We start from the raw sequence: 26958 nt of genomic DNA, 5'->3' as shown, positions 1-26958 counted from the left end.
CAGAGGACAATAAAATAACCTCTTAATTTAACACTAGCAGCTATTGGCAATCAATGGGAGCCAGACATTTAATCAGCTTCATTTCCCTCTTTTTTTGTAGCTTTTTTTTCTTCTTTTTTTTTTTTTGCATTGTTCTCAAGTTTAATAATTACTAGTATTAACATTTTTTACAGCTCAGATTAATAATGAATACAATAAGTTTACAATAAATTGTAATCACAATAAAACTATGACAGACTCTCCATCAACTGAATTATTATAATTGGACAGAAATATTCTATTGAAAGGGATGTTGTATTACAGATCAAAAAAAAATCCCTTCAAGAAGTCTTTTCATCTGTCTAGTGCAAGTCCTTTCTAACTCTGCAACATGTAATTTTAATAGGTGTACCATATTCAATTAAAGGACTTTATGTTATTTATATTACTTATAATGTAAGAAAATGTGTCTCTCTTACTCAGAAGCTACCAGTTTGGATTAACTGAATAATCTTTTTGAGAAAGATTTCCTTCTGCTTCAGCAGACCTACTCAGACACCCAAGTGCTACTGCAGATCAAATGACACCGGGTCCAGTGTCTGCCAGAGTTGAGATTTTGAGTGTGTATTCCTTGTTCATCCATTTGAAAGTCAGTTGTGGAATATTTCTCCCTTCTGTCCTGTATGGACTCCATAAATGTTTTTTGACTTTAGTCAGGTTGGACTGATCTGCTACTTAGGCATTCTAGGGATATTGTAAAATATTAGCAGTCACCAGTTTACAGAGAATCTGTTGAATTTACAATTACAAATACACTGTCTGCAAAAGTATTTCACTCAAGAGCTGCTGCTGTGGCCCAGGAGAACTTGCTGTTGGGGAAGAAAAAGTAAGGTATTACTGCAGATGCACACTGAGTGGAGAATGGCTTCCAGATTATTCCAGGCATCAAAACTTTACAAGTGGGAGCCACTCYGGAGAAATACGAAGACGGGCCTTTTCTTCTTTTGTTCCACCTCCTTGTCAGTGGGCATCTCTTTTATGAGCTGGATGCCCTGGCTCCCAGCCCTGCTGTGATGTGGGACTGGTAAACTGCTGTGCACCTGTTCCAGGGGGATTAGCCACTGGTGACAGCCCATACCCAGAATTTCCTCCACAGATGGTATTACCCTTCAGCAAGTGAGTCAGAACCATTTGACTTGGAGCTTTTTATAGTTGTTGTTGAGGGTAATGATAATCATCCTAATAAAGCAGTTCTTAATCTCTCATACTGAATAGTTTGCCGTTGGCTGAAGAAGATACCAAGCTGCCCTTCACTCCCATCCCTATCAGCTTTACCAGCACTGGCCAAACACTGTTAARCTTTTACAATCATCTGTCATTACACTGGGAAGTGAGTGTTTTCTGGTGGATGAGATACCAGGCTGAGGCCAGAATTGACTCCACTAATTAATTCACCATGGGGAAATCTAAGACTATATTACTTCCTCTGCTGTTTTGATTTTCCTAACGATAAATACATTCATTTGAGAATTCAATAAACAGCTCATGCTGAAAATCAAGTATGCCAGCATTGGTTTGCGGAACTGGGCTCTATGTTAAGTTTTCTAGTCCAAAGAATGAAATATCACCTATATTATATTCCTACATGTTGAGATGCACCATATACCACTATGATGCTAATTGATTACAGAAATAATATTCATGGTTTTTTTTTCCTCTTTTGTCTCCTGCTCACAAGCCTTTATGTCATTCTAGTAGAATACAGTTTTTGATACAAGTATTTTATTTTCTCATTTTGAAAACTGTCCATATAGTTCAGGTAATAAATGTCCTAAATATGATTCCACCCAAGTCTCTCTTTTTAATATTTTTCTCCTTTTTATCTCCTCCTTTTTCCCCTCCTTTTTTTTTCTCCCTTTCTGCAAATACATAAAAAGAATCAGACATTTCCTGCTATCCCTAAGCACAAATTTAGTTTCTGGTGTATCCGCTCTAACATATTCAGGAAAGAAGGAATAATCTTTCTGAGACTATAGTGCTTTTACACTAGTGGCTGCAGTAGCTGTAGCTCAGACTGTAGCTCCATATTGGAGGAATTGTGTAATGTTTGATCTTTGGAAGTAATAAGTAACGGGCCCATTCATAGGTGAGAATAATATGCATTGTGCAGCACAGTGAAGCAGACAAATGTTCCTGCATAGAGGAGACTACCATCTGCTAGAATTAAACAATTCATACCAGCCACAAAAATTCACTGAATAATGGTTTATTATTTTTTAAAAATAAACCCCTCCATTTCCTGGCTAGGATAAAGTAAGRCTGATTAGGTAGCACTTGTAAAAGGTGGATTTTATGAAAGAAGAGGATGTTAAGTGCTCTAGAGGAGAAGGATTTGCAGGAGAAGCATGATAAGATAAAGATTTGTCTAAAATAGGACTGGGAAATGGCTAAGCAGGAACTGTGAGCTGAGTGTGTGGGAGGGAAGGAGGCAAGCAATCATTTCACCAAACATTAAGRACAGAAAAAAAGAGGGCAGATTTCTATTTGTTAGACTGCTTAAAATTGACCTGTTGATTTCAGTTCCTGCAAGGCATTAAGACTATGTTCAGTGGCCTTTTAATGTACATTTATCAACCAGTTTGTGTGAATAGTTTCTATCTGCTCTTTCTTCTAACTACTCTCTTTACCTTGCCAAAACAATCCAAGAAGTGTCAACCAGCCTGATTCACTTTTCAATTCAACAAGATTCTACTTGATTAAGATCCAGCTGCTTTACTTTAAAGATATCAGCTGTTAATTTTATGCAGCACACTGTAAGGCTGCTCTAGCTTTCACCTGTGAGCAGTCAGGTCCAGCACACCCTCACCCCCCTGTAAGCCTTCTCCTGGCTCCCATGGCAGCGGATGTGAGGACAGAATAGCACAGAGTGGGTTACTGTCAGTGTGGGAGAGAAACAGCTGCCTGGTAAAGCAGCCTTTTGTGGAGTATATCGAGTTCTGGCCCTGTTTTCTCATAAATTAGCTGCTTTAATAAACATTTCCTGCAGCTTTTAGTAAACAGACTGTTTCATGTTTGAACTTACTAACATGCTCTTATCTGTGCTATAAAATGTATATAATCACGAGAGATTTCCGAGTGACAGAGTGGATTTGTGAAAACATCCGCATAATGTTTTTCCACTTGCTTTCAGCCCTGTTCATGGATTTGCTGGCTGAGACAATGTTTGGAGTAAAGTCACATGATCAATCTGCATTTTCTTGCAGTCTTCCTGAGCTTTTGTACCACTCCTTTTCATGCCAGGTATTCTGTTGATCTATAGATCCAAGTTCCTTCTTTTAAGAGTAATAAATCAAAATTATATAGTGTTTAGGATTTCAGTCAGAGAGATTATGTCAGAATTAGAACACTCCTGAGTGAAGGTCATATAAATCAATCCTTCAGTTATTCCATTTTCAGTTTCATTGTAATGAACAATCCCCTGCTTGCAGTGAGAAAGCTTATGGTGCTGGAATACTGATAAGATGATGCTGCATTCACAGTACATTTTCGACTACTGGATGAAATCTGCAATGCAATATATGGCATATATGCAAGGGTCTGAGTTGAAAAGCCTTGAAATTGTCAAATTATAACATTCTAGGGATGAGGCTGCTTTGCAAAATCATTGAATCCCCTTTATAGCAGAAAAAAATTTTAATGAACAAAGTAATAACAGGGGACTTGTAGTAGAAATGCAAAAGAAAAACATACCACTCTTTCAAGCTATCATGTTAAACAAGTTAATGGCATACTGTTGTGCATGCTTAACATGGGGGTGTGATTTTTACCTGGGTTGTAATGCATAACTAACATAATTTCTCCTACTTAAAATACTTGACAAGTGATGTTGCTTGTAATAACATAATGTAGCTAAGTAGCCATTTAAATTGCTTGTGAAATCGTAACACTGAGAAAGAACTTGGCTTTGGGATCAGACTGATGGGATTTGGTGAATGCTGCCAATTACTCAGGTTATTGTCTAAATTCCTTGATCAAACACACACCCTATATGTATACTTCCAAATGTATAAATTGAACTTGTGCTCACAGGACAGCATAAAGCAAATACTACTCTTTGAACACACTCCTACTCACTTTACCCTGGGGAAATCGCTCAAATATGCATATCTCTATTTATTTACTATACACAGCCCTCCACTCATGTGCCAATATTCCAGGGCCTGTATGTTCCAGTCTATTTGCTCCCTTCCCTTTCACTAGCTCTGCACTTCCCACCAGCTTCCCTCTGGGTTAGACATATTTGGTTACCATTCAGYCTGATTTGCATGTGGCTTCCTCCAGTTCCTGTGCACCCTGCCCCGTGCAGAAGTGCAGCTGGAGGCCACAGGGAGGAGGAGGAGGTGGAGGTGGAGGTGGAGCTCTCCAGGGTTCTGCTCAACCTGAGGTGCAATGATCTGGGGAGAAATTCCTCCAATCTTCAATCCAGCCAGCTTGAGCCAGATTGCAGAAATGACATGCCCAATGGTATCAAACTGATAAAGGCTCTCCACTGCAAGGTTAAAAATAGAAACGAGAATTCTGACAACTCCTTATCTACCTGCCTGCATTGTGATGTTTTGARTAGTGCTCTGAGTGTGCAGCTTGCAATTCTCCACTTGGAGTTTCTGAAGGGATGGTAGAGAGAGGGAATGGAGGTGGGAACGATGGTTGTGGAGGAGGTGACAGACTTTTAGGAGCAGTGAGGAAACTGTGAGCTCACCAGAAGTGGGCCTGCAGCTGATGAATTCAGTTTCTGAGGACCCATTTCAGGAGCAATCTCATGYTGGGAATTGCTGGTAGCCCTGAAGCAATGTGAAACATAGGTTTTAAATAAAACTTTTAACAGGAATTTTTAGGGAGGTGCTTTTAACATCSTCTTTCTGATTTACTGTCAATCTAACAGCAACATCTTGTTATTGGCAGCTTCAGCGGGGACATTTGAAAGAGTTGGCCTCTCTGTGCTACCTAATGGATGGACCTTGACTTGGGCTACACRGGGAAAATATTTGCAGAGTTTTTACACTGCACTGAGCCTGCTGTTCCTGAGTGTAGGAACTGAGGGATGACAAGCTTAAGACAAAGCACAAGGACCACGAAGGCCAGTGATGATAATTATGTGAAAAATGGAGGAATCTGAAGGAGTGGGGAAGAGATACAGGGGCACAATAAGAAGTGCACTGGGATATTATGCAGCTCTTCAGGAAACAATTACAGATGTTAAGCAGCTCATTATGGACGAACAAATCTCTCYGAAATACCAGACTTGACCAAAACCAGCCTGAATGTGAGTGTGGCTAAGTGAACATGGGTTGTGTGTGCCTCTGCAGTGCAGAGCCTTGAAGGCAGCTTTGCCACCAGCACACATGAGCTGGGACACAGCARTGTACAAGTAACCTTGGTGACAGAGGCAGGACTGAAACAGCGGATTCAYAGCTCTGTGCTCAGACCACCAGACTCTGTTCTGTGCATGTTTATCAGCAGTGATGAAATATAAGTCACTGCTGCAGGCAGCAAAGGCAGCAATGCTCTATGCTCACCCTATTTCTCACWCTCTTTCCCTAAGCACTCATTTCTGACCAGAGACTGGATAAAGGGACTCACTGGCCTTTGGTTTAGCCCAGTGTAGTCGTTCTAGTTTCCATAATGCCAAATGAWGCCTTCATCCAACCTAAATAAAGAACAGGATGTGGCACTGTAAGTTTCTTTGTTGTCAATGTCTTAGTAAATTCTAGAACAAATGTACTCAATTTGGATGCAAAAGAACATTCTCTTACTGTCAGTTCTGCAAGCTGGTAGTGAAAACTGATAGTCACTGAATTCTTTTTGTCCTGTACATCAACACAAGGRAAGCTGCAGAGACAAAACCTGCAAATTTCTTCTGCAGTACCTCTTCCCTGCCTCCACATCCTCAGCACCGTCTGCAATTCTTACCTGAAGCAGGTTTATGAAATGCCTCAGCTGAATAAAATTATGTTGTAACTGATATATGAGCAGGATTGGAATTCATTTCATCTTTATTACAGTGAAATGAAATTAGTTATATTGACAACTCAGTTATAAAGGGATCAAAAGCTACAATATTTTTTTACCCATCTAAGTAAAATAATTTGATAATCCTGATATGCTGTATAGAAAAATTGGTTTTGTATTATGCTGTTTTACAAAATAATGTAAATATATGGATTGCATAGGTGTTTGTAGGAGCAGAATTTGCTCACAACAAATAATCTGTGATCTCACTTTGCTTCAGTAAAATTCCAGTTTATCTTCATTTTATTCATTCTCCTTGTGATACCTACTTTTGTCATAATAAAGACTCTTGGGGTTCTAATTAGTGACTTTTGTGGAACACTGTTTACCACACTGATTTGAGGAAAAGATCAGTGCCTCCAGGAACCTCAAAAWTACTTGGATTGGAGCACAACATCTTTCAGGTTGGTTTATTTAGATAATTCAAACTTTTAAACAGAAAGGTAACCGATAATGATTAATATGATGCCTACTGTCACTGGAGAAATACATTATCAAAGTCTGTCCTAAAAATTTCTTTCAACCAGATCTGTCATTTTTCATTTGGACAATATTGACTTGTTCATCTTTTTGTTTGAAATGTGCTTTACCACACACACACAMAAAAAAACTCAGAGTAGTCAGAGAAAGGAAATACCTTTGAGATTCATCCCTAATATATTTCCATTAATCTAAATAGAGTAACAGCCATAGTATCCAGCCTATATGCTCTGCAAGGAGAGAAATGCAGTTCTATAGACAAAAGGCATGGTCTGCTTAAATCAATTTCTATAGCATCTTGTCTCGACATATTTGAGAGCACTATCCTTCTCAATTAACGTCAGCTCTGCTCTGGGAATACTCTTTGGTAGTTAACAGTTGTTGTTAGAGAGCTAACTTCAGATTGAACCCAGCTGGCTTATATATTTTGCTGTTAAGAGTTTTGGTAATGGAACAACAAATGCAAGGGGAACAAACTACTAAGCAGAATGCACAAGATTTTCAACACAAATAAATCAACTTTAAGGATAAGAAAACCCAAATGTAAATTTCCTTTGACTGACTCCTGATTAAAAAAAAAACAAAACAACAAACTTAAGGTAGGTCTTATGGTTTTCTTTTTCCCAGATTTCTAAGCCTTCAGCATACTGAGGGTTGCACACATGCTTCTGTGCAAACACCACTAATCTCGAGAATATTTCATTTGAAATTCATTCTTTGGTGCTTCTTTACTTTCATTTCCACTTACAGCAAAGTCAAACAGAAACCCTTCAAACAGTCCAACTCCTCACATAGCACAAGAATGGAGAAGAGCAGATATGATGTTTATGAAGAGTATGAAGAAAACACGTAATGCATATGAGAGAAAGATCACAGATGAAAGAAGAAAACCAACTGAAGAAAGAAGATAAAGGAAAGCAAGTGCAAGGCAGGTTTTTAACACATCTCAGTCTTGCTGTGGCTTTCATGGGTAATTAATTACCCACTAGAGGGAGATCGACTGTAACTTGTTGCCAGGTGGATTATGGCAGAAGTGAAGTGCAAAGAGGAAACACTAGGGTAAGAAAGCAAGAGAAGATGCAAGTTTCTTTCCTTGGCAGAGTTTTGTTGTGCATAAGTTACCAAGTGGACTGAGATCTCTTCCCTTTCTAACCTGGCTTTCATTATTTCTCGACACAAAAAATCCCCACCTTCGTTAACCTGTTTGTTCTGTCAGTGAGAGGAACATGTGGAGTTTAAGGATGGTAGAAACAGTGTAGTGCTTATTTAGGATYAACCAAACTGCCATAGGCCCCCCTTATTGAGTGAGCCATGCATGGCTCTGTCAAGTGCCTTGAGACCCACCGACAGTGACCCTTCAGTCCACCTCAAACACCTCCTTGGTTCCAATTTAGGACTTGAGTCCCACAGCTTTTATTAGCTGCCCATGGGTAATCATTTATGGTCTCTTACTCTCACCTCTATTTGTGCAGAACAGAGGAGGCTTTTAACATTCAAAGCAGGCTTAGGCATGCCCTTTCCTCAAGGGAAACCAAGAAAGGAAGTAGTAATGGATRCTTAGAATTGGAAACAGAGCMTAGGAAAAGTAGCACCTACCCATTTGAGTCATTCCTGCTTCTGAAAATCAGTAGTTTWGGGAGTTCCTAACTTCCAAAGAGGACATTGCAGTAGACAAGCACGTGTTAAGGATTTCATTAAGCCTTGATCCCTCGAGTTAGTATATTTTCTTATTGAGCCTATTTCTTTATATTTTGAGGTTTTAGAACATCCTGTGGCAATGAGTTTAAATGAAAATATATTTTCTTCTGTTCTTTTTTRARCTCTGCTCCCAGRTAAACTGGTTGAATTAATATGGTAYTATGAGCAGCAATAATAACCATTTTTATTCACTTTCCTCCCACCATCATTATTTTCCAGACCTCTTTGTGTCCCCTTCCTGTTGCAGTACAGAACTCTAACCCCATTCTGGCTCCACTAATCCTAGGATTTTTGGATGATATGAAGGCTTTTCAGAGTCAAGCTATTAGCCGTGACATTGGTCTTAACTCTAACGCTGCCTTTCTGCGTAAGAACWGTTGGATACATAAGAACATAATGTGAACTTGGAAAAGATGTGTAATTATTTCCACACAGGAAGCTTGCAGTTGATAGTTTGGTGTCACAGATAGAAATGACTAGTCTAACACACTGTGAAYTACATCAGAGCCAAAACAATTATCTAATGCCTGTGAACCCTCAGGGTCAAATATATTCTCTGCTACCATGTGYAATGCCAGAAAAGTTTGCTGACAAACACCAGCCATCAAAAACACTTCTTCCTAACAAACTCCATGTCACTAGTTTCCAAAGYGGCCTGCAGTTACATCCTGCCTACCTTCAAATTCCCTCAAAAATATAACAGGGGGTTCTGGGCACTATTGGTTCAACAACCCTGATTTAACAATTATTGAAAACATGGCATGACTTCAATTGTCAGTGCCTTGATATGATCCTTAAACAAACCAGTTAAAGRTAAATGTAAAACAATGTATTTGCAAAAATCCAAATGTAAGCAACACATTTGCATTCCTTATCCAAAGCAATACACAGAAAAGAAATAGGGTATAGAGGACATTTGCAGACCTAGCAGAGCAGCTGGCTGTGTGTGCTCTGTAAGAAAACTAGGCACAGGTGCTGGGATTGCGCCCAGGGCCCTGATTCCCAGCTGGCACGCTGAAAGAGGCTTTCCACTCAGGGAGAGTTAGATGTCTGTTCCTTGGGAGGAGAGGCCTCGCAGAGGGGAGGAGGTTGTTCCCTTGGCACGACAGGAAAGCACTGCTAGCTGAGCCAGCTTTTGGTTGATATCTATTGGGCATATTTCTTTTTTCAGCTATTGGATGAGTGATTAAAAACAAAAATGATTGGTATGTGTCATATTGGAATGAGTGTGGGGCTTGCCACCTTGACTGATGAGCAGGTTGGATGGCTCACTTTTACCTGCTGCACAGATTTGTCCCAAAGAGCTCCTGTTGCTCTATCCAGCTGACGAACTGCTAAATATTTGCACCCCACAGCTACACCTTCAGTTTGCACACAAAATTCCCTCWTGAATTTGCTTTCAGAGGAGAGTGCCTGCTTTGGGTGACTTTATTCCCCCTGGATACTGATCTAATCCAATAGTAAAGCTCTTTTACATCAMCTTTGTMTTTTCTTACRYACACAAGGTGCTAGCCRCTCTTTATATACACATGTAACCAGRTTTAAAGCATAGAAYGTGTTACTGAAAAAAATACCTAATTGCTTGAAGGTAACAGGATGTCTGGGGGTGAATGCCTCCCCAAGTCTGTCTCTAGGGGATATGATAACAGTAATAAAGTGAATAGAGGCCTAAGGCAGGCAGGAGAGAGGTTGCTGATTACATGGAAAGCCCAGACAAAGCGTCTTCTGTTTCTGAGGCCTGAAATTCAGCCGCACAAGAAAAAGRCAGGATACTGGCAAAGCACCACTGGGATGTACTTGTGCTGATGGCTCTCTGGTGTTTTTCAACAGCTTCACATCACATTTTAACAGGTATTTCCCCTCAAGATTCTCATATATCTACAAATCAAGTGTTGTCAACAGAGCTGTCACTTCACTTGCCTTGGAGGTTGCCATTCTTTCTGTCTCACAAAAACGATTAAAATGTTAAGTTTTATCTCTGCCCAAGATTTTTATGATATTATCTGGAGAGCACCAGGATTTGATTTTACAAACACGTAACTGCACTGTTCTTTTACCACTGTGTGAATGTCTCTGATAGCAAAGGGACATTGTATGCATATGCATATATGGGATTGGGGCCCAACAGCTTGGGTCCTACTGAGGTCAAGGCACAGACATCCAGACAAACACTGATTTGGAAAATTTACAGTATAGAGAATGGTTGTAGAAAGGGAAAGCGCACTGACCATTCCAAAGGAACCAACTCCTTTTTTAAATCTCTTAATCTGCTTTTCATTATCTCTGTGGGGAGGCCTCTTGAGAAAAGCAGCTCTTTGACTTGAATAAAGGAGGGGCTGTGGGCTTGCATGCTGGAATGGGGAGGTCATTGTATGGCAGTGTGGAAGATGGGAGTGTTAGTCAAGTCAAGGAGAACAGGATGAAAAAGTGTGAGATCTGTGTTACAGACTTGGTCAGRATTATGAAAGGTAGAAAATTTAAAGCTGAAAGGTAAACAAGAGAGAGTGATTCAAAGGTTGGAAAAATATGTTCCAGYAGGGTTATTCAGGCTGATTGTAAGGGAAAAATACAAGCCAGGACTGATAAGATCATCAGCAAAACCAGCAAGAATGAGGTAACAACAGAGACCCAAGAGGGCTAAATTCTGCATAGGAAGTTTGAGCACCAGCCTTCAGCAAATGAACGTATCCATCTTCAATATCTTTCTAATTTTAGAGAAATGAGAAAGGCTTTTACAGAAAGGCTTAGCTCTGTTCACCTCCTCTGAGGCAGAGAAAGCCCGAATATGTCTGAGGGACAACAGGACTATTTTGCATTTTGTCTGCATCAAGTTGTATACAGCTGTGTGCATGTGCTGGCTGTAACCTGCTCCTCTCCAAACCCGTGTCTATCATAAGCAGCCTCAGCCTTGCCAAATTGCAAAACAAAGTTGTGTTGCGGCCATTAAAATGGCCCTTGGAAGCAGTACATTTTTCTCCATTTTAGAACACAAAGGTAAAAGTTCTCCTAAAACGGTGTGCTGACCATCTGCTGTTTCTTTAATGGACACAAACTGAAAGGTAGCTTTGTTCTGCAGGGATCTCTGTTTTGCAGGGATCTCCTGTTTTTCCAGTACTGCCTGACATCAGGAATTTTGTGATATACGAGAAGTGCAGGAAAGGGTCTACAAAATCCAGGAKAGGGTGGGGGAGAGCATCCCTGATGGCATGCACTTCTTGTCTTGCTTCTTGACAGGTGCACAAAAGCAGAGGTGGCAGATTTAGGGCTTTTATTGACAGTAGCACAACATTTGGAGTTTTCTTAAAGACCTAACTCTGAGAGTCAGATGATGACATAAGATTGTTTGCTTTCAGTTTTTCTAATTGCAGACAGGAACTTGCAAACCCTACAAACTAAAAAATCCTGGAGGCAAAGAATAACTCTAAATGCATAGTTTTAAGGCATGTCATTCATAAAATCAAACTGATTCMTTTGGAGGCACAACAGGTTACTTAAATACAGGATTAATGACTTTGCTGCAAAATCTGAGTCTTTCCCATATCAGCTGGAACTAACAGGTGTGTTTGTAACAGTAGAGATTCCCTTTTTCCCCTCCTATTTCTCAAAGTCTAAATCGATTTGCTTTCTGTAGCTACATTCTCCCTTTTTTTTTGTTGAGCACACAACCTGAACACTTCCTGGCCTCTCTCTACCTTGGCCAGAACCTTGTGGGTTTCCCCACCATRTGCTCCTCCATTGCCCCAACCTTGCTTTGCGCGGTGGTTCCGCAGCTTCTCCGCCTGTTTGTTTCACATAAGCTCCATCTGCTGGGAAAAAGGAGAACCTCGGTGGTTTTCACTCTGAACTGCAAATGCTTTTCTCTCAATTTGGAAAAGATTTATAAAATTACCTGTTTCTRCTCCCCCAGCTGTGCTCTTGCCTGCCTGCATGCCACATTTAACTAATGACAACCTAGTATGTTATTTGTATGTCATTTTGTGCTGCTAATTTGGGTCAACCCAAAGCAATCTTTTAAAATACCACTTTTTGACTGGAATTTGAGCAGGTAATTAACTATCCTTGGATTGGAAATGACTGTTTGCAGCACATTATTACCATCAAGGCACTTTCTGTGTGGCTTTTCAGGGCAGTATTTGAAGAGGCATCCAGGGCAGCCCATTTCTKTGCTAATATGCAGCCAGTGCTGCTTGGTTTTAGCACATTTACAGACGGGCGTGAACTTGTGACCCAGACCTACATACAGCAAATCTGTAATCCAGCCTGCACTTGAACTTTTACCTTTGGGTGTAACACTGACAGAGCAACAGGCTTTAGTATCCCAAGAATCTCTCCAAAAAGTCCCTGAAAATGAATGGGAGTATTTTAAAAAAAAAACAAAAAAAACAAACTGATAATAATCTGTTAGTAGAAACTTAATGCAGCTTGCTACACGGTAATGTCTTCCCCACCCACCCCCCTTCTTTCTTTACATTTACGCTGAACACTGGTGAATAAAAATGAGGTTAATCCCATATTGTTAAACYTATTCAATGAAACAACCTGGGGATTGCCATGGAAACAGATTCTACAGCCTAAAAGCATAATTCTACTTTTAAGGACTGTCTATGGACCTGTACTGATACGTAGCTTATAGRGTAGTGCTGTGTACACAAACACCATGTTGCAGCAGTGAAATGGCAAAGCTGCCTCCCRACTCATCAAATGCTAATTATGCTCCCACCTCTTCCCATTTACAGCCCAGAGAATCAAGCACTGCACCTCCTCCCTCTCCAGCCCCTGAATCCCATCTCCCCAGCTCTTCCTGCTTTTGCTGCCACCTTGGTTTGTCATCAGGGTGTACTGGGGAACCAAGGCTTTGTCTTTGGCAGGCGTGTCACAGATTTGGTGCTGTCACACACTACAGGGCACCTCAAGTTRGAGTGGGGGGAGCTGTTATCAAGCTTTGAAAACATCAACAGGGTCTAAGAAGTGTTTCCTGGGACATGTCCTCAAGGAAGCGATGACAAATTTGCAGTTCTGCTCCCTGTTCATATTAACATTTGCCCCCCAATTTCTATATAGATTTCTAAACTTCCTCAATGAGAATTACAGATCCATCTGCTGCTTTGTCATGTCTATGCAAGTAATRCACAGCCCTAGGCACGTTCTGTGCTTTTATAGGTCTGATGCATCATACCTCTTGCAGACAATTAAACAGCCCTGCCTTTGTGGTATCACTGGGCTCTGCTCATACAGCAGTAAAACAYATATTTCAATATTCACACAGCCTATAACAACCATCAGAATCTCCTTTTATTTGGAGGTTGTTTTGAATTGGATTAAACAACTCTGACCTTGCTTTTGCTTCTATTTAACATCCAGCGGGGRAAAAAAATTGATCTTTAACATGAAATAGTAATCTTAATTTTGTTCCGATATTACCTTTATTTTAATTATTCTCAGATCCTTATTGAATCCATCTAGAAAGAAGGCATTGTATTTCTTCCTTTTAGTCTCTCATCCTATTCCTGCTGGAAAACAGATTTTTTCAGCAAGATGGCTGACAACTTTTCCAAGCAACGTGGTGGTTTTAAAAACCAGGGCTAAAAATGGCCGTAGCAGTTGATTTTTTTTTTTTTTTTTTTTTTAACAAAGCCCCAAAACCCTAGTAGCTATGTGGTATGGTAATTTTCTCGGGGGATAAATGTTTTTCTCTGTGAGATCATGGGCTGTTGCTCTGGCTGGAGTAGAAGATGTTTTTCTTTAAAACAAAAACTGATTCCTGTGGAAGGCCCGTGCGTCACCTCAAGTCACTTGGTCTTTTCATGCGGGAGCAATTTGTACAACTACTTAAAAATTTATAATGCTCAGTCTTTTCTTAAGCATTACTTTGCAATGCTGGGTAAATGCACATAATCAATTAGTATTTCGAAATTGTATATATTTAGGAAATTTTCACAGACTGTATTATCAATCCTTTTCACATACAGTAGCAAACCCTCTAACTTCCAGGTGTAAACAAATCTGGAACAAAAGACTGTACAAAAACATAACGAATTCAGCTCTGAAAAGGCCCATGCATCTACATTGTCTGCCACCCTGAATACTAATGAATTTAATGAAACTATTGAAAGGCTGGTTACTTGTCTGCATAAATGTATTGAGACCTCTGTAATCATCTGTTTGCTGTCTGAAATCTCTTGTCAATAGTTTAATGACTTCAGAGCATATTATTCTTCTTGTATAGGCTTCATATAATGTTTCTACATAATTAAGCAGCTTTGTTAGAGGAACTGCCATTAGTTGCCCCATTTCATTTAGTTTTGTTATCAGCCAACCAGAAAGAAAAAAAAGAATAACAAGAGAAAGATACAAACCCAGTCTAGTGAGAGATGTGTAGATTGGGAAGATGTTATTTGTTTGGGTTTTTTTTTTCAAGACTGCCAGTAACATAAAGCACTATTGTCAAGTTGCACATTTTAAATAATTTTAACCATTTAAATGCACTACACATTCAAATACTTGTAAAGCAAACRCAGCTAGCTAAAAATCTTACAGTGCATTTGGGAGCCTAACATTTTAAAAGTAGCTCTATTAGTAAGTACATAAATACATGTTAATTTGCTAATTATCATTAAATTTAAGCAACACTAGCATTTCTGTAGCCAATGAGAAAAGTGTGTCTTTTTTAATACTCAATTGCATATTCCATCTTCACAAATACTCTTGAATTTAAAATACAAGGAATGCAAATTTCATCCATATTTTTCTGTACTTTGGCGAAACCCTGAGGATTTTCTTTAAATACATAAAAGGACTCWATAACATTACCAATTAATTTCCTGCAATTAGCCTAGTCTTAGGCACAAACAGATAAACTGCAGACTCATTTGCTCTTTATTGCTAAGAGACGCTGTTTTCAGTCACGTTTTGGGTCAAAGCTGAAAGCTTCTGCTACCCTTTTCACATAAGGTTAAATTGCACCTATTTTCTTTAGGGTTTAGGTGGGTGTAGAGGTGACCAAGGGCCCGGTGTTGTAAGTTACCTGTGAGRCAGGAGAGGTCTGATCCCATGGCACCCTTGTCCCTCAGGAACCCTGGCCTTAGGGCAGCCATCTTGTTGGCAGGGCTGGCAGCCATCTTGTCCACAGACAGTCCCAGCAGCTTTCCACCCATTTTTTTTCTGTAACAAGGAAGGCATTAACACCCAAACCTCAACAGTCTGTAAAATGTCAGTSTTCTCGGATTCAATTATAATTTCTGCAGTTTGATTCTGGTTATTTGCTGCATCTGCCAATATAGTTAAAAATAAAGATATTACTATGTAATACTGCGTTAACCGAGTACTGAAATATTTRACATGAGATCCTACTGCTGGTTAGGACTCAACTAATATCTGAGGAATAATATTCTACTTGTAGTCCAACTATTAACCAGCACCGGTGTGGCACATCTATCCATTAACTAATTTATGTGCTCTTTCGTATCAAAACCATCACAGCTCCACCAGAGAACCTTTTTTTTTCTGTCAAATCCCGAGATCCACAAGCAACACACGTGTGTTCAGCAGAACTGCTGCGGCCAACCTTCGGCGGGAGGCGCATGGGAACCCGGCCGCACCCACAACAGGATCCCGTGTCCTCCGGGCTGCAAGGGATCTCTGGGCATCACCCAGTGCAACCTCTGCCAAAGAGGAAAGCACYGTGCGGTGCCGGAGCGCTGTACTTTGCGCTGGGGTTACGTGGGGCCACAGCGGTCTGGGCGACTCCGTGAGGCACCGGCGCCCGCCCTTCACAGCGGGCACGGCCTGTGGCCTTCCCGGCGCGGCGGGGACCGCGGGCTGTGGGGCAAGCCACGCTCGGGTGGAAAAGCCCCGAGACCGAGGCGGTCCCCGGTGCCCATCGCAGGTCCCTCCGCTCCCCTCGGGCAGCTGCGGGRAAGAGCAACCCGCCCCTCAGTGACGCCATCCCTCCCGCCCGGCGCCGCCGCCCTCACCGTGCACTCCCGGACTACGGCTCCCAGCGTGCCCGGCGCCGCGGGGCGGTGCTGGGCGAACGCCGCTCCTGGGCGCTGCTGGGCGTGTGGGGATCGCGGCCCGGGCGGCGGGACAGGAGCGGGGCCGGGGCCGGAGCCGCCCGCCGGCCCTCGGAGCGCCGCCATGGCATCAATGCTGCTGCAGAGCTGCGGGCGGCGCGCCTGCCGCCTGCCCCGAGCGCTGCGCCGCCCGCCACAGCCCGGTGAGGGACCGCCCGCCGGCTCCGGCCCGCCGGGCCTGGCCGGGAGGGCACGGGGAGGGAGAGCGGGCCGAGGCGGCTGGGGGCTCCCGGCGTGGGCGGAGAGGCCGCTGCGGGAGGGGAGGGCAGGGCTGCGGCCGAGTCTCCGCCGCTCTGTCCGCCGGGGCTGGCGCGGCTCCCGGCCCGGCCCACGCTCCGCGGCTGCTGCGGCCTCTCCGCATGTGCTTCCGCGGCAGCGCGGTGGGAGGGCATGATTTAACAGGAGCGCAGTGGGATACGCGTGTCTCCTAAATGCCGGCTGACTGGGGAGGGGAAAAACACGTGCTTTTTGTTAAAGTGCAGGAACGYGTTACTACGTCTCGGTCCTGCCTGCCCTGCTCTCGGCGTAGCTTGGGTGTGAAGTCTTGTCACTAGTTATGTACTTCTTCCATTTAAGAAAGTATAAGAGATTGCTTTCTTAGTCTGTGTTAGGGCGGAAACCTTTTTCCAAATGGCTTTGAAAGCTTAGGAAAATAAAAAAGGCGCGCAACTTGTGRTACTGATTAATAATGAAGATAATTTGGCAGTTTAAATATCTGTGGGTGGTGAAGCTTAGTGGCATGAAACAGCTGATAACTTGTGACGTTCGCGAGGCCTGTGGCTGCTCTTTACGTCCTGAGCTGGAATTGCAGGGGATGAGCGAGGAATTGCCTGTCACTGACACAGAGCCCTGAGCTGGAATGGGATTGTTGTCACTGAGAGCAGGGCAGCTGCACGCTCACACCCAGGCAGATGTGATGATAGACCTGATGAGCATAGGGATGCTTGTTCATTGCAAACAACAGGCCATCCTGTTGGTTACCACTAGTCACTGAAGTGTGGTATCTTCTTCTAGCTGATGGTTTTTGGTGGCTACTGTTGTAAAGACATTTATTTAGGTTGAGCTTGGACAGCGTCCTGACAAAAAAACTGGGGTATCCTAACCATCCAGTTTATTTAAAACAGGGAGAAAGCACACCCACGTGCCTTCAAGTTAGATGTAAGCTTTGATTATTCTTGTGGTATAGCATAAAAAGTAGTGCTAATGATCATTCCAATTTTGAGTGTTACAAATCTTACACAGYCTAAGCTGAARTGCTGTGATAGAATCAAATAATTAGTGTGCTGTGGTGCACTGTGGTTATGATASAACCAATGGATTTATTTGGAATATGAATCTATTATTAATGCATTTTTGTRTGGTATATTTTTCTTTCTGTAGTGTTTTGCTTTACTTAGCTCATCTTCTTTGCTTTACGTGTAAGTAGTCCAAGATTAAGTTAAAGCTAAGTGCTTCTAAGAGTCCTAAGTGTTATTCCTGTGAAGATCAGACTGTTAAGTACTGCAAGCTTACACTTCTCTAGGGACTTACTTCATGATATCATTTTATTTTTAAAAATTCTAAACATAGTAACAGTACAGTTATTCTGCATTAAAAACTTGGGGTTTGATATTTCAGTAAATATAAGTATGAAGTTTCCCACTACTCCTTTTCCATGAGRAACATGTGAACATACAGCTTCTCTGGCCATTCTTTCACTCAGAGCTAATGYGGGTTTCTTAAAAGAACAGTGTTGAGTATGATTAAGCAACATTCACCTTGTTCAGACACTTTTGGATGCCTGTATTGTCCCAGAAGCAAGRGTTATGGACTTTGCCCCTCTCTGAAGGAAGTATATCTTTTTTTTTCAGGGCTGGTTTGCTCCTAGGTACATGGTTATTAGAGACACTGCAAAACCTAAAGAGCTCTTGTTGTCAGAACTGGCAAAGTTGGAATTAATATTTCTGTGTGTATGTTCACACTCTGAACATGCTGTACAACAAGAAGCTTAGTCAGCATGTTTTCTTACGGTAACCTTGGAATTTTGTTCTTTGACCCCTTCCTTAACATTTAATGAGCCTGGTTGGAAAGAAAGTGAAGTGAAAGTGTCTTGCTGCTGTGGAGTTTTATCTAAGAAACTCCAAGCCAGTTTTGAGCTCYAGATCATCCCTCTTAGTTCTAGGGGCACCTATCCATGGTAGGCAATGCCCTCTCCTAGTAGGACTCTTGTAGGCACATAAAGCTTTGTGGGCTTCCTGGCACTCAGGTGAGGCAGATTACTGGGCTGTGACTTATCCCTGTAGACGCTGAGTACTTCTCTGCTTTGCTCAGCTGCTCCTTGAGGTCATGGATGTCCTTCTGGGATGGCTTCTTGGGTTAAGTAGTTCTGCTACTGTTCTTTCTGTAAATATTGGAGAGTAYTGCAGTGCCCTCACAGATTCGCAGGGCTTGCTTTTCAAGACAGTGTTTCCTCTGGCTGTGCTAGGAGTGGCAGTGAGTACCTGTTAGAGTTTGATACAACTCAAGATGGGCAAATCCTTTGACTTCATAATGCCACAGCTTTTGCTGTAATTACCTCAGAGCCCGCTTAGCATGGGACATCCCTTGATTGTCAAGATTTTCCTCAGATAAGTAAACTTATGTTCTATTCTGTACTTTCTGATTGTCCCACCTGATTTTGGCAGCATCTCTTTTGCCCTAATAATAAGGATGTTTTGTTGGGGAAGGCTTTTGGTCATCAGCATTGGGTGCTGTGTTTCCTCAGATACAAGTGTCTACTTTGGGTCCTGTCACAGGCTGTGTATTGGCTTTGATGGTGGGAAAGGGTACCATGGACTTCTCAAATGACCTTTTTGTCCTGCTGTCCCTTAGGATGCACCAGAAATATTAAGTTCCAGATGGGAGAAACAAACCACAGTATGCCTACTCTATGCAGCCTTCCAGTTTTATTTCGGTTACAGTGAATGTTGAAAAGATTGGCCAAAAAGAATCAAGGCATTTGGAATCTTGCTTGTGTGACTTTTTTTGATCTCTCGCAAAGTCTTTTTGCTCTTGTTAGTAGCTACCTATTGAGTTATTGTAACAAGGTGCTGATACAAGATTTATTTTTTTAAAGTTGCTCTAGGAAGACGAATTCCTTTCTAGTTGGCTCGGGGATGACTTTCCGGGATTGTAGATTGTGTACAGCTACTAAGTAGCATTTTATGTTGTTGATTCTTCTTCCATGTTCGGAGGACTTTCAGACATGGCCGTTTATTGAAGCATGTGACTTAGATGACTTATGGTTTGGTGATCTTCTCAAATTATTTCTAGAATGGATGCTGTTTGTGTCTGTAACTGGATAAAGGGTACCTGTATATGGGTGTCAGGCCTTCTTTTGGACCTTATTAGCTATTATTAGGATTGAATCTGACTTAGTGTTTCAGATGAATTCATTTTGAGGGACACAGTGTTTTCTGGAAAGCTAACTTTTCTTATGCTTGGGGTCAGGCTCTCACTCCTCCCTTCAAGACAATTTATATCCTTTGCAGTGAGATTATGGGGTAGGGCTATTTCTACCAGGTGCTAATCAAAATGGACTGCAATGTATTGAAATGGTGTTGTGGTTCCACCTCTCTAGTGATGTGTCTTGAAGTTCCTGCTCATGTTTTATTTGTTTTGCTTTAAACAAAACAAAAAGCTGTTTTCATCCTAAACACTTGGCAAGAGCTCCATTTGGATCATCTGATACTGTGTTCTCATAGAGCTGTTAAAAAGCTACATATGCTTCCAGTGAAGTTCTTCTGCAATATAGTTGCTTGCCTGAGGGACTTGGAAACCTGTCTTCAGGCAGTTGAGCAAGAACAAGCCAACCTCACACATCCACAGAGTTCTGCTCTGCATGTTAAGCAACATCTTTTTGTGTTATTTCAGTAGTAGCTATTTCAATGTAAAGATCAATCTTCTAAATAAGGTATTTGTGTGCAGTTCACTACATGGATAAATGTCYTCCTGAATTTTGGAATTGTTGCTAATAATTGCTATTTTTCTAGGTAACCTGGGAGATCGGGCATGTTTTAGCTGTACATCCCTGAGGCTGGCAAACAAAATGTGAGTAAATATGAACATTTTTCTGAAATCAAGACAGTACAAAGCTATCATTTTGTATACTGTCATAGAATGTAGGTTTCTGTCTAGACAAAGTGTTAAAATATTAGCTTMAGCTTGTGCTATTGACAGATTAGAGGAAGTTTGAGTATTACTCGTTTCACCTGGTTGRTTGTGTGTGGGTGAAAAAAAGTGAAATCTTCTCTTTTTTTTTTGCCCACTTCCTTTTTGTTTCACATCTAATCTGAAAGCAAGTAGAATATTAATCTCTGYCTTGTGTGATTCCAGGTGCCATAACGGGATCTGATAAACTTCTTGCATAGTTTCTCCATGGAGTTCCCTAGAGTAAACATTCGGTCACAGCTAGTTGAAAATCACAGTTGACAGATAAGAATGTAGAGCATCTAAGTGGTATCTCTGTTAAACCAAAGAAGGGAGTTTATTGTAACAGCCTTGGGTGATGGTGTCCTCTTCTGAAAACAAATCCAGCTGTTGTGTGTCATTGTGGAACTTAAGGAGTTGAATGTTGGCAGAATCCATACTCTGTTCCTGACTTGGCTCACAAGGAATACTTGTAGATAAGGATTTCCTAACAACTTTCCTTGGAATGTTAAAATACATGYCCTGTAGTCCATTTATAATCTAACTGCTCAGGATACAGGGACTGTTCTTCGATTTCCTGAGTTTTCATTGTAACATAAGGATGTGTGCCTAGACACAACCCTCTAGTACAAAACAAACCAGTTCTTTTTTAGACATGTTAGATCTATATCACTTGATGTAGAATTAATTATTATTAACTTTCTAAAATACATAAAACATTTTCAAATACCAATTTTTAGTAGGTGAGTATACAAGACCTCTCTCCTGAGAAGTTGGAAAATTATGGTTTTTAACCTGTTAGTCTGGGGCACCTCTCCTATGAAGAAAGACTGAGAAAGTTGTAGTTGTTTAGTCTGGAGAAGAGAAGGCTTCAGAGAAGCCTTTCAGCACCTTCCAATACCTAAAAAGGCTACAAGGGAGTTGGAGAGGGACTTCTGTTAATAGCATGGAGTGACAGGAAAAGGAGAAATGGCTTTAAAATGAAAGGAAGTAAGTTTAGATTAGATAAAAGGAAGAGATTCTTTGCTCTGTGGTGGTGGGGCACTGGAACAGGTTGTCCAGAGAATTTGTTAATGCCCCATCCCTGGGAGTGTTCAAGATCAGGTTGGATGGGACTGAGCAACCTGGTCTGGTGGAAGGTGTCCCTTCCTGTATCAGGGGGGTTGGAACTGGATGTCTTTAAGGTCCCTTCCAACCCAAGCCATTCTATGATTCCCTTCCAACCCAAGCCATTCTATGATTCACCATTCTATGGTGAAATAAGCAGCAGAATATTGGGATAAATAATCTTCTTTTTGTATTGAGGAGGTTTGGAGTGGGTTTTTTTTATTTGTTTTGGTTTGGGTTTTTTGTGGTTGTTTTTTTTTTTCCTAACCAAAGCTGCTATTAATGTAATGTTGCGACTTAAAATAAAATGAACTAATGCCCGCACCCTCCATGACCCAGATCTGAATGCAGGGAACTCTAGTGATAAGAACTGAGGACAGATGGGATAAAAATGGTGTGTCTGACATCCTGCTTGTGAAAGTATGTTCAGRGAGGCACATTTCTTGCAAAATTTTTATTCCCTGCAGACTCAGAACCAGTTCTGCTGCCAGAGCTCTCTTCCTCTCTGCATGCAGAAGAGTGTCAATGTATGTAGGTGGAACTTGTTTTGTAGGCCTGAAGCTCTGCTTTTGGGAAATGCCTCAGAGTCAGAGTGGACTCATTTATGCAAGTGTTTTGATTTGGTTAAGAAAATGTAGTTTATTTTCTTAAAGGAACTCTAATTCTCATTACTTAGTATCTGTGCAAATGTGTAGGTTTCTGGCTAATCAAGAGACTGTTTTGTGCAACTGTATGTTTCAGCAGTTGTCTGACCACTGAATGGTCAGATGCTAAAACTTCAGTATAAACTAGAAAATCATGTGTCTTTAAAAGGTTATAATTTAGTATTTTTTTAAACAAATCTCTATTTGTATAACATTARGTAGACAAAAGTAATTGAAATTAAAGTAATTTGAAATTATTTTGAGTATGTAATAATTAAGTTTAAAAAGTGTTTCTGGCTGAAAATTGAGTATATGATAAACCTTTTTCCCTTGAAATGTTACTCAGGCCTGTAGAGCCACTTGCACATATTTTGTGTTCATTGACTGAAGACAAAAACACATTCTGATTTTGTTTTGGTAGTACAAGGGCTCCGTGATGAAAACACCCCAGACATTTCTGTCCTGTAGATGTCTTAATGCTGATATTTCAGAGGGACACTAATGGAACTAATTTATATGAAGTATTTTATCAACTAATTTATTTTTATCCTCTCTTTTAATAAAAGCATGTACAATCATACTTGCATATAATGAATGGTTCTTCTGTGTGTATAAGGAATGYTGAGGTGTTTGGGCAGTGCTTCTGTGCTAACTTCAATCAACATTTAATTAAAGTACTGAACAAAGTAGAGAGTATTGTTGGGTTCTCTCTGCCCAACTCACTACCGTGGTGGAAGTTTTTGCAATAGATTCTGCTGAATAAGGAAAATTTGATCTGTGGAGATAGTAAGAAAGGAACTCTAATGAAATTGGATTCCTCTGGTACTAATTCTCTGACTCAGCACCTATCCCAAGTCTACAACTTCTGGGTTTTTTTTGCATCAAGTGTTTTGCACAAATAAAAGAAGTAATAGAAGGGACTTTAGGTTACTTAAGAATTTGCATATTAATTTTCAAATGTAGCTTTCTAGATGGAAAGCACATCTGGTGTCTTCTCTTTATTTAATTGKAGTAAAATAAACTACCTTTTTGAAGTTGTATAATGGAAAATTCCCTGCAGGTTAATTTATTTTTGTCATGAAGTAAAGCGAAGTGTTCTTTTCAGGTATGGWCATTGATTTTACAAGTTGAAATTTTTTTCCTTAATTATGCAGTAGATACCTTTCAAATTGTGCATTTTATAAATACAGAAATATGTAATTATATATGTATAGCTAATCTATTGCTAATTCTTGAATGCTTTTTTCTTTTGAAGGGCTATACACTTTAAATATTGCACTAGTGTTGCTCCTGTTTACGCATGCTCCAAAAAAGTGCACTACTGTTGTTGGACTAAAGGATCTGAACAAATATACTTTACTCTTACGAGCCCTTCTGGCTCATGGACGCCRCTAGCAGCCAGGGGTGTTTTAGGTCCCCAGTGTCTTCCAGTTAGGTGGTGGCATTCTTCACGTCCCCTTCAAGATGACTCCATAGTTGAAAAGTCACTGAAGTCCTTAAAGGACAAAAACAAGAAGCTGGAAGAAGGAGGTCCTGTATATAGTCCAACAGAAGTGGAAGTTGTGAAAAAATCTCTTGGGCAGAGAATTGTGGATGAACTGAAGCACTATTACCATGGGTTTCGATTGCTATGGATTGACACAAAAATAGCTGCAAGGATGCTCTGGAGAATCCTGCATGGAAACACTTTGTCTCGTCGGGAACGGAGACAGGTACAGAGTAAAGACCAATTTCCTTTGAGTATCCTCAGTGATTGCTTTGTTTTATTTGAACTGAATTAGTCCTTTCTGTTATCTTCTGTTCCTAGAACTGAAGTTGCTAGGGCGTTTCCCTTCTCCTCTCTATGTGGACACTAAAATTTGTGGATATTACTCCAAATGACTCATGTTTCCCATTATTGAAGATAAATTTATTTCCTAGTTGGAASAGCAGAGGATTCTCCTTTTTTGTCACATGGGCAGCAATTGTGATTTGTTCTCAAGTTCCCATACATGTGCTACATCTGTGTATATGGTCACTTTCTCTGCTTTTTCACTCCAGCTGGAAAAAAAGAGACAAAACATTGCTAATAAAGGTTGTAGCTGTGCCAGTTCTATTCCTTTTTGTTGCTTCATGGGGTTCTTTTGAACAGGATAAAAGCTGCAGGCTGAAATGCATTATTGATAATGTACTATCTCAGTTACAAATACATCTGAAATAATTTTAGCCCAGATGCGTTTCTTTTRTTTATGGCATGTAGCTCACCTTTATGAAACTGTAAAACCACAACTGATAATTTTAAAGGAAAGAAAGAAAAGGGGGATTTAAAGAAGTCTGGAGTGCAAAATGTGAGTGCTTTCAAATTTGGATAATATATATGCATTTCAATAGCAATTTCAGGTTTTGGATGAAATCGGCATATTTAATTAGAATGAAAAGTTATATGGATATTTAAAAACATTAGATGTGAGCTCATATAAAAAGACTGCAGAATTTTTAGCTGGTATAGTTAATTTCTTCTTTTATTTTAAAGAATACATTGATATTCAGCTTTAGTTCATTAGCAAAATATCAAACATGCTGATTTGACAGTTCTTGTTTTACTGTTTTTAAGGAAAAAGCAATTTATAGAGATTAAAATTCAAGTCCATCTTCTTGGCTTTATGAAAAATGCATTTCAGCTGTTGCTGGAAAGAAGTTGTTCTAGAAGAAATGGTGGAGAGCAGAAGGTGTCTGTGCTCTGGAGCAGGAGTGCACAGTGCTGTTTGTGGGCACAGCATGGCTCTTTGCAGTTTGAATACCTGTGCACATAATGTGCTGGGTTCACATCTCTGCCCTGTAAAACTTCCTGTAAATGATCAAAAATAAGAGTATCTGCTAATTGTTTTAATTGTTTCCTGATAAAATTAGGTCACATTTGAACAATGTGATGTGTAATTAAAACCCATCGCATTTTAAATGCAGTAGGAAAAAGTTGTTCCTAAATTCACAAGGTTAGACAAGTAGCAAAAGTTGTTACATKAACATGTAGCAGCTTCTGTCTGTGGATGTGTGGTCTCCTCTAGGACTACCCTACGTGATGGTCTCAGCATCTTCCTGCTCCTTTGGTTTTGCCATCTTCCTTGTGCAGGTTCAAGAGTATGCTTGGCAGCTGATCCAGCTGAGAGGTTGCTCAGCAATAAATAAAATAGTCTGTGCTGACGTGAGAAGGGATTATGTAGTACCAGAAAGAGTAACTGAGGATAGGGGAAGGTGAGGACTGCAGGACGTCTTGAACTAGCCGTTCTGGCTTGTGCTGGCTTATTGAGAGCTTTGGGGAACGTGGAAAGTCAAGTGAGACAAATGAATTCATGGTTTAAAACAGAATCAGAAATTCTCCAGAGGGGAGAGTGGAACCATGGATTTTCCTGCCTCTTTCACGTTTACTGAGCCATAATTCTGAGGAATTATATAAACAGCAGTAATAGTCTGCCAATAGATGGATTTATTAATTTGATTGCCTTTTGGTTTTGTCATCTAGTGATGATAGATCTGTCTTTCTCATGTTTAAGTAGTGATCTGGCATTTGACCTTCCTGGATTTGTTTTTTTTGTGCAGATGTGCACTTTTGGTATTAATTCTTGTTCTAAGTAAAACAGACATTTGTTTCTTTGCAGATATAAATTAGTGTTTACATTGGTGTAGACTGTCTCTAATCTAATTATGTATGTTTGTGTCTATATGCATGCAAATCCAGTGTAGGAGATGTARAGAAAATAGTTTTAATAACTACAGTAATGTTAGTTTCTCAATCTAGGTTTTGTGTTTTCTGTATTTGGAGGAAGAGAATATCCTGTCTCTGGAATGAGGGCATGGTAGGCTCAGAACCTGGGGTCACTGTAAAGCAATGCAGCCTGCAGCTGAACAAAACCCTTTACATGTGGAGTTTGTTTTTTTTTTAAACATTATTTCAAGTTTATTTCAATGCAGTTCATTTTTTTATCAGTTCAACCTTAAAATGTAGTATACTGACTGATTTAAAGGATCTTGCTCTTGAGTTGCTCCTGAACTTTAAAAAGTATAAAATAAAAATTGAAGTATATACTGCTTTARAAGTATTAAGCTGCACATGAGCTGACAGTCCTAGAGAAATCTTATCTTCATGCAGACTGACAAATGAGTTATTTCTGCCTGCCCTTTCCTTCCTCTTTGGAGGCAATAATGGAAAGATATCCAAGTAATCTAACCACATGAACAAGCAATTGCAGCATGGCTAATGCAAAGGGAGCTATTGCTTATGTAAACTCAGTCAGTTCCAAAATTCTGCTTGTACGATTGCTGGCAGCGTTTGTGTTCAACAGGGTCACATATGTACACTTAGGAGAGAAGGCAGGAAGAAGTAAAATGTTAAAAACTAACTGCTCTAGTGCTGGCTCCTGCAGCAGGATGGTTCAGGATATGGCAGTGAGGTGGCAAACAATGAGGTTTGTGGCAAACAGTGAAGTTTGTGAAGTGAAGTCCACCAGCTTTATTAACATCCCTGCAGAGGAGGGAAGAGTGGAATACACGAGCTTCAGCAGCAGATACAGAGTAGTCACAAGGTTCTGGTGCTGAGCTGCCAAGTAATGTGTGTGTAATCGTACACTATTGTATTAGGTTCCTGCATAAAGCTGTTTTCCTTGAGTTAGCCGAGGGTGCAGCTCCCTGATTTGTGAAAGCTGATCCAGGACAGTGCTGCTGTGAAAAAAAGCTGGTCCTGCTTGGTGCTTAAATCAAGTTTTCCC

The 26958-nt window shown here is 40.6% G+C and overlaps 2 protein-coding genes across 2 annotated transcripts in view; one reads left to right on the top strand and one right to left on the bottom strand.

Moving 5' to 3' along the window:
• Positions 1 to 16272, bottom strand: part of NSD2 (nuclear receptor binding SET domain protein 2) — a 99927-nt gene extending 83655 nt beyond the window's left edge. The window contains exons 1-2 of the mRNA XM_057374032.1: positions 16200 to 16272; positions 15251 to 15387 (exon numbers count right to left, since the gene is read on the bottom strand). The gene's annotated coding sequence lies outside the window, so the exon portion shown is untranslated. The remainder of the gene's footprint in view (positions 1 to 15250; positions 15388 to 16199) is intronic.
• Positions 16273 to 16294: 22 nt separating this feature from the next.
• Positions 16295 to 26958, top strand: part of LETM1 (leucine zipper and EF-hand containing transmembrane protein 1) — a 28735-nt gene continuing 18071 nt past the window's right edge. Inside the window, exons 1-3 of the mRNA XM_057374039.1 lie at positions 16295 to 16441; positions 20309 to 20366; positions 23472 to 23928. Of these exons, the coding sequence (XP_057230022.1) occupies positions 16363 to 16441; positions 20309 to 20366; positions 23472 to 23928 (594 nt within the window). The 5' untranslated portion in view covers positions 16295 to 16362. The remainder of the gene's footprint in view (positions 16442 to 20308; positions 20367 to 23471; positions 23929 to 26958) is intronic.

The sequence above is a fragment of the Malurus melanocephalus genome, unplaced genomic scaffold (assembly GCF_030028575.1).
Source record: "Malurus melanocephalus ecotype Western Australia unplaced genomic scaffold, MMel_1.1 scaffold_214, whole genome shotgun sequence".
Classification (NCBI taxonomy): Eukaryota; Metazoa; Chordata; class Aves; order Passeriformes; family Maluridae; genus Malurus; species Malurus melanocephalus.
The sequence above is the reverse complement of the archived record's forward strand: the minus strand, read 5'-3'. Positions and strand labels throughout refer to the sequence as shown.